At 40.6% G+C, this 7,114-nt stretch overlaps 1 protein-coding gene across 1 annotated transcript; it reads left to right on the plus strand.

The window, feature by feature from the left end:
- Positions 1-3,243: 3,243 nt before the first annotated feature.
- LOC127091664 (uncharacterized) lies at positions 3,244-6,239 on the plus strand. The gene is made up of 2 exons (XM_051030354.1): positions 3,244-4,002; positions 4,065-6,239. Exons 1-2 carry the CDS (start codon positions 3,244-3,246, stop codon positions 6,237-6,239), a joined length of 2,934 nt encoding a protein of 977 aa, XP_050886311.1.
- The last annotated feature ends 875 nt before the right edge of the window (positions 6,240-7,114 follow it).

Here is a 7,114-nt window from a genome sequence, read left to right on the forward strand (position 1 = left end):
TCTTGTCAGGACCACTAATAAAAAATAAACCTTTTGTCCTCTTCTTTACCCTCTTAATAACTCGAGAAGCCTAAATTATAAACAAACACTAACACGTACAACTAACAAAATGGTTCCCGTTGAGTACAACGAATGTGAGGGGTGCTAATACCTTCCCCCTGTGTAACCGACTCCCGAACCCTGATTTTGGTTGCGATGACCTTATCCTTGTCTTTCTTTAGGAGTTTTATTCGACATATTCCCTTTCCCTCTATGAGAATAAATAAAGATCGATGGCGACTCTGTTAAGTCCATCACATAAGCGTGCGATTGCGCTTTGTGAGTTGATGCGCAACAAGAATTTTCTGTAAGCGTCAAACATTCTTGTGGATCCATGACTTTGGGGTCCTTTGTAAAAGCCTTAGATCATACCCGGTGAGAACCTGTTTGGAAAGCAATCAGATTCATTCGTTACCTCGAACCTTTCAACCTATATAAAAAAACATTGCATTTCATCTACATTCATTGCATATGCATAAAAAGCAAAGCTCTTAGTCGTCTTCAATTTGTTTCAGGGATCTAAGTCATTTGCAAGAGAAAATGAATCCTGAAAGTAGGAGCACATTTCAATTCAAGTACAAGAAAGTGGACCTTGACAGTTTGAAGAAGTTGAGTGTCAAAGTGATCAAGCTCACTGAATTCGTGGACGATTAAGGGAGGATCCTGAGTATTTTGAATGAAAAGATGGAACCAATGACAACTGTGACTATAGCCTAATTCTACGACCCACCTATACGTTGTTTCACCTTTTCTGACTTCCAATTAGCTCCTACTTTAGAAGAGTTAGAGATAATTGTGGGCCGGAATTTGAGGGACCATGATCCATTTCCCAGGTTTGATGAAGATATCACTGCCAAGAGAATAACTTCAGTTTTGGGTCTGGAGGTCCAATTGGTTATAAGTAATTGGGATAAGAAGAGAGTCCTCAATGGTTTTTCTAGATGTTTTTTGGAAGAACAGGCTATCAAGTTGGAGAAAAATGGAAAACGGAAATCATTCCATACCGTTCTAGCCCTATTGGTTTGTGGGATAATATTGTTTCCAAATCTCGACAATTTCGTAGATCATGTGGCCATAAGAATATTCCTCTCTGGTAATCTGGTACCTTTTCTCCTAGTTGATATCTACTATGCCCTCCATGAGCGTCATGAGAAGAAAGGGGGAACCCTTTTTTGTTGCGAACAGTTATTCCATACTTGGTTCATATCTCACATGCCCGAAAAAGGACCCTACACCTCCAAAACACTTAAACCCTCTCAGAAGTTAACTTCCATTACTGCCAACCATGTCAAATGGTATATCAGAGATTGGGAGACCCTGAATATTATTGTTAGCATTGGAGACTTTCCCAATGTACTTTTGATAGGGACTAGGGATTGCATCAACTATAACCCTATGTTATCCCTGATGCAACATGGTTACTCCATGAACGGACCTCCAAAAGCTGAAGCTTTAGAGCCTTTCATTTTGCATGACATTGATGCAGACAACCCAATTGTGAAGAAGATTAAGAAATCCTGGAAAATAGTTGTTAGAAGGGGTAAGGAGTTTGGAAAGAGGAATGTCCTTGTGAAAGAGCCTTACACTCGTTGGGTAAGAGAGAGAAAGTTCAAGTGGTTAAGCTCCCATTTCCATTTGATCCCTCTATTTTTCCTCCAGTTCCTGAGCCAGAACCTATACTACCTGAAGACGTTGAGAAGCTCAATGCCAAAATTAAGGAGCTTGAATTAGAAAACTCTGAGTTACGACTTAAGCTTAATCGAACCACTTTGGAAAATGAAAATCTGAAGGATGAACGTCAAGAGAAGGACGATACCTTAAAGCTAGCAACAAGAGAGCAATAACATTTGAAGGAAAGAAGGATGAGCTTGATGATATTCTCATAGGTACAAAATCTGTGTTCAAATCCAAGAATGAGGAGCTCAAAAAATCCCACCTCAAAATCCAAGAGTTGAACAAAATGTTGGAGAGATCTCTTGTGGAGAAGAGAGAAGCTAGACTCGATTATGAAGCTAAAATCCATGAACTCAGGGACACTCTCAATAATTTCAAAGATAAGCTGTCTCGTGAGGTCCTTCGGAAAGAGGGAGCTAAGAGGAACTGTCTGCGCCTCGAGTACCAGTTGGGAGAAGCTAATAGAAGGATTGCAGGTTTGGAAAACCAAGAAGGTGATGCAGCTTACATGATCTTGAAGAATGATTGTGTATATTGGAGGGGGCTGTATAGGGAGGCTAGAGCAGCCCTAGACGAAGATCAGTGTGTCATTAAGAAGCTCCAAGACCTCTATGTTGAATGGAATGGAAAATCCGTTAACTTGGCTAGATTTGCTAACCTCAGCATGCTGGAACTTCCAGAGAAACTCCAAGAAGCTGATTGGAACATGTGCCCAGAGAACACACCTCTTCATGTTTTCAACTTTGTCAAGTTTTGCAAGCGAATGGTGAAAGAGCTCACCACTGATCTTGCTACGATCAAAAGGGCTGAGATGGAAATTAAGTTCACCAATACTTAAGTTTGAATCACTTGTACTTGAATTTGAATTTAAATCACTTGTATTTGATGTTGAATTTTAATTAATGAAAAATTGTCATTATGGATTTCATTTATTATTATTTTTATTTGAAAATCTTGCAAATAAAATGTCCTAACATTGCTGAAATAAATAACAAAGATAACTAAGAGTTTTGCAAAAAAAATGCATCCATATATGCATCCATACATGCATCCATGTCATTCTTCAAATAAAAGCTCATTCCGCTGTATTCTTCCAATTTCACACTGAGTCCCCAACACCAATACAACACCAGAGCCGGTGCTCGACAAAGAATGGCAGAACAAGAACAAGAGTTGGAAAGAGTCAGCTCAAAACTTGAGGACTTGCGAGGGAGCATGGGTCAAATCATGGAGATGCTGCAAGTCATCAGAGCCAAGATGGACATACAAACAATAGTCATTTCAGAGATTGCTGGTCCAACGCTTGAACCCCAACCCGCAAGGACGGTACCTTCTACATTGCCTCCTTTTGGTCTACCTTATGGCTTCACACCTCAACTTGAAGTAGTCCCCGGTGTAACGCAATCTACTCAACAGACTATTCATCTACCATTAACCCCCGAGGCTCACCCTATGGTCCATACCTTTGCGTCACCAACTGTTCACACATGTGTGTAACCTTACTTCGAAGATCAACAACATGCTCCAGAAATGTCTGATGAAGAAGAAGAAAGGCATGAAGATCTAAAGGGTATTAAAGAGAATTTTCAGATTCTTGAGAAGAGACTAAGGGCAATGGAAGGTGACCAAGTCTTTGGTGCTACTGCTAGGGAGATGTGCCTAGTATCTAGTCGTGTAATTCCTGTGAAATTCAAGACTCCTGACTTTGATAGATACGAGGGCCATACATGTCCTAAGATCCATCTTATTATGTACTACCGGAAAATGGCTGCCCATGTTGAAGACGGTAAGCTCATGATCCACTTCTTTCAAGACAGTTTGAAAGGCGCCCCCTCTAAGTGGTACCTAAGCCTCGATCAAAGTCATATCCGGTGTTTCCAAGACTTGTCTGATGATTTCATAAAGCATTACAAATACAACATGGATATGGATCCATACATAAGACAATTGCTGAATATGTCTCAAAAAGACAACGAGTCATTTAAAGAGTATGCACAACGTTGGAGAGAGATGGCCTCTCAGGTTGAAGCACCTTTGGCAGAAAAAGAATTAGCCGATTGGTTTATGGATACTGTACAACCAATGTTCTATGAGAGGATGGTGGGCAGTGTGTCTGCAAGTTTTTCTGACTTGGCAGCTGTAGGCATTAAAGTTGAACTCGGTTTAAAGAATGAAAAAATGATTAGTGCTGCTGGAACTTCTAATAACCACAATGCTAAGAAGTTTTCTGAAAATTTTCATAAAAAAAGGAAGGAGATACGAATGTTGTGTCTTCCAGTCGAGGAAGGAGTCAATCATGGAGAAAGCAACAACGACAGTTCACTTAACAACAACCAGCACACCCTGTGCAGTATGTTCAACAACATGTGGCAACAATTGGGCCAAATTTCAACCAACAACAAGTACCTGTTTATCAACCATTTCAACAAACACCAATTTATCAACCCGCTCAGGTTGCTCCTACATATCAACAAGCGCCTGCAGCCCCAACATATCAGCAACCAAAAGCTCAAGCTCCACGTCAGAATGCATCGTCTCAGAATAGAAGACAAGGTGTTAAACCTCCCTCCAGTCCGATTCTGTTGATGTATACTGAGTTATATCCTTCTCTATTGCAAAAGGGGTTAGTGGTTCCTAGACCTTTGGGTCCACCTCCTGATCCTCTGCCTCCATGGTATAACCCAAATGCTCATTGCCCTTTCCATGAGGGTGCACCTGGGCATGATTTAGAAGGATGTTATGCTTTGAAGAATATAGTGCAAGAATTGGTGGAAAAGAAGATTCTTTCATTCAGAGACTTGAGGCCTAATGTCAAGAGTAATCCTTTGCCTGCACATGAAACTGTTAATGCAATTGAAGAAGCATATGATGGTGATGTGATCAAAGATGTTGCAAATATCAAGACTCCTTTGATAGCGTTCCATGCGAGACTAGTAGAAGCTAGTTTAGTTAGTGCTTGTCGTACAGATTGTGAAGAATGTGCCATTCATCCTGGAGGATGTGAGATGGTACGAAAAGATATCCAGGACTTGATGGACCAAGGAGTGTTACAAGTTAGTAGCCTCGTGAGAAGAGATGGAGTAGCTGTAATTGAGCCATTTTTCAATTTACCAGAGGCAGTTGAGATAACCTATAGAAGAAAAGATATTGTTCAACCGGTTAATCACCCACCACCCGTGGTTATCTGCATGCCTAATCCTTTCCCCTACGAAAATACTAAGGCAGTACCATGGAAATATGATATAACTGTCATTGGCAAAGAGTTTGAAGAGGTTAGACAAGAGGAAAGTTTGAAGGTTGATAGCGCCGATGTCGCAAACATCGCAGGGACAAGCCAAATGAACCGTAGTGGGAGGATTTACACTCCCCAGTTTAATGTGGCCTCTAAAGCACCAACCAAAGAAACTACAGCTACAATCCCTATTAGGGAGCAAAATATGGTTCAATCCAATGAAGATGTTGAATTTTTGAAGATTATTAAAAAGAGTGATTCCAAAGTAGTTGATCAGCTGCACCAGACGCCATCAAAAATTTCCATTTTGTCCTTGCTTATGTGTTCCCCAGCTCATAGGAATGCATTGCTGAAAGTACTAGCGCAAGCCCACGTCACTCAAGATATAATGGTTGGCCAGTTTGATGGAGTGGTTGCCAATATCACAGCTTGTAACACCCTGAGTTTCAATGGTGGAGAGTTGCCAAAGGAAGGACAAAATCACAATCGCGCCTTGTATGTGTCAGTGAAGTGCCAAGAGGATACTCTAGCAAGAGTTTTAGTGGATACCGGGTCCTCCCTCAATGTTCTACCGAAGAAGACACTTGATAAATTAGCTTTTCAAGGATCAGAAATGAGGCCTAGTGCACTGATTGTCAAAGCATTTAATGGGTCCCAGAGGACTGTGATTGGTGAAGTGAAGTTACCAATTCTGATTGGTCCACATGTATTTAACATAAATTTCCAGCTCATGGATGTCAACCCTGCCTATAGTTGCCTATTGGGGCGACCTTGGATACATGCCGCTGGGGCAGTAACCTTTACTTTACATCGGAAAATGAAGTTTGTCATCAATAATAAGCTTGTAATCATCTCTGGTGAAGAAGATCTCATAGTTAGTCATCTCTCTTCCTTTTGTTACATCGAGGCTGACAAAGATGCCTTGGAAACTTCTTTCCAAGCTCTGGAGATAGCCAATGCCACTTTTGTGGAAGTGAAGGAATCTATGGAGAAAGTCATCCCGTCATTTGCATCTATGAAGAGTACAAAGATAACTATTGAGAATGGGAGTCCTGAAGGTTGGGGAAAAGTTATTGACATCAGCATGAAGAAAGATTGTTTCGGTTTGGCGTACAAGCCATCCACTAAAGAAGGAGCCCTGGTCCCTACAAAGGATCGTATGCGAAGAATTCAAGAAGTATTCCTCAGTGCAGGCTATGTCTATGGAGATAAAGTCAATGCAGTTGAAGAAGACACTGAAGATAAAGTCATGATAAATCTGGTGTATCAGTGTGAAGCAACTTTGACCAATTAGGAAGCAATTAAGATTCCTGAAGTCATTCCTATATCAAAGTAATTGTTGTGTTCCTTTGGTTTCTAAATCCTTAGCTCTGCTCAAGACTAGCGGATCATGTTGTAGGGCCTCTTTTCATTTTCAAAATCATAATGATGAATAAAAGGCATTTTTTTAAATTCTTGTTGTTCATTTTATTGTTTTCTTTTCACAAAATGACAATCTTTTCAAAAACTACAAAAAAACATTTTCCTTTTGCATTTTTTCACTTTTAATAAAAAAAACAATCATTCAAAAATATGCAGAATAATCAATAAACCTGTTGAATCCAATGACTCTTCTCTCTCTCTCTCTCTCTCTCTCTCTCTCTCTCTCTCTCTCTCTCTCTCTCTCATAACTTTGAGTTCCCTATCTACCAAGCGGAAGAAGAGGGCGAGGAAGATTGTGATATCCCCGATGAATTGGCAAGGCTGCTCGAGCACGAGTCCAAAGACCTCCAGCCACATCAAGAGCCGGTGGAGATAATCAACCTTGGCACAAGGAAGAGAAGAAAGAGGTCAAGATTGGAACCATGCATGGGCAACCTACCAAAGAGCGATGGTCATCCTCTTCCATGATATGATGCACAAAGAGATTGAGGTTTATGTCGATGACATGATCGCTAAATCTCAAAGTGAAGAGGACTATATGAACCACTTGCAAAAGTTGTTTGAGTGCCTCTGAAAGTTCAGACTACGTCTAAACCCTGCTAAATGCACATTTGGGGTTCGATCTGGAAAATTACTTGGATCCATTGTTAGTCAACGAGGAATTGAGGTAGATTCAGACAAAATTATAGCAATACAAGAAATGCCTGCTCCACGTACCGAAAAAGAAGTCAAAGGTTTCCTTGGACG

The sequence above is a fragment of the Lathyrus oleraceus genome, chromosome 1 (assembly GCF_024323335.1).
Source record: "Lathyrus oleraceus cultivar Zhongwan6 chromosome 1, CAAS_Psat_ZW6_1.0, whole genome shotgun sequence".
NCBI classification, from domain to species: Eukaryota; Viridiplantae; Streptophyta; class Magnoliopsida; order Fabales; family Fabaceae; genus Lathyrus; species Lathyrus oleraceus.

Coding starts and splice junctions, on each gene's coding strand:
- LOC127091664 (XM_051030354.1), top strand. CDS start 3,244: ATGTCTGATGAAGAAGAAGAAAGGCATGAAGATCTAAAGGGTATTAAA. Junction 4,003..4,064: donor GTCTTCCAGTCGAGGAAGGA/GTCAATCATGGA, acceptor CACCCTGTGCAG/TATGTTCAACAACATGTGGC.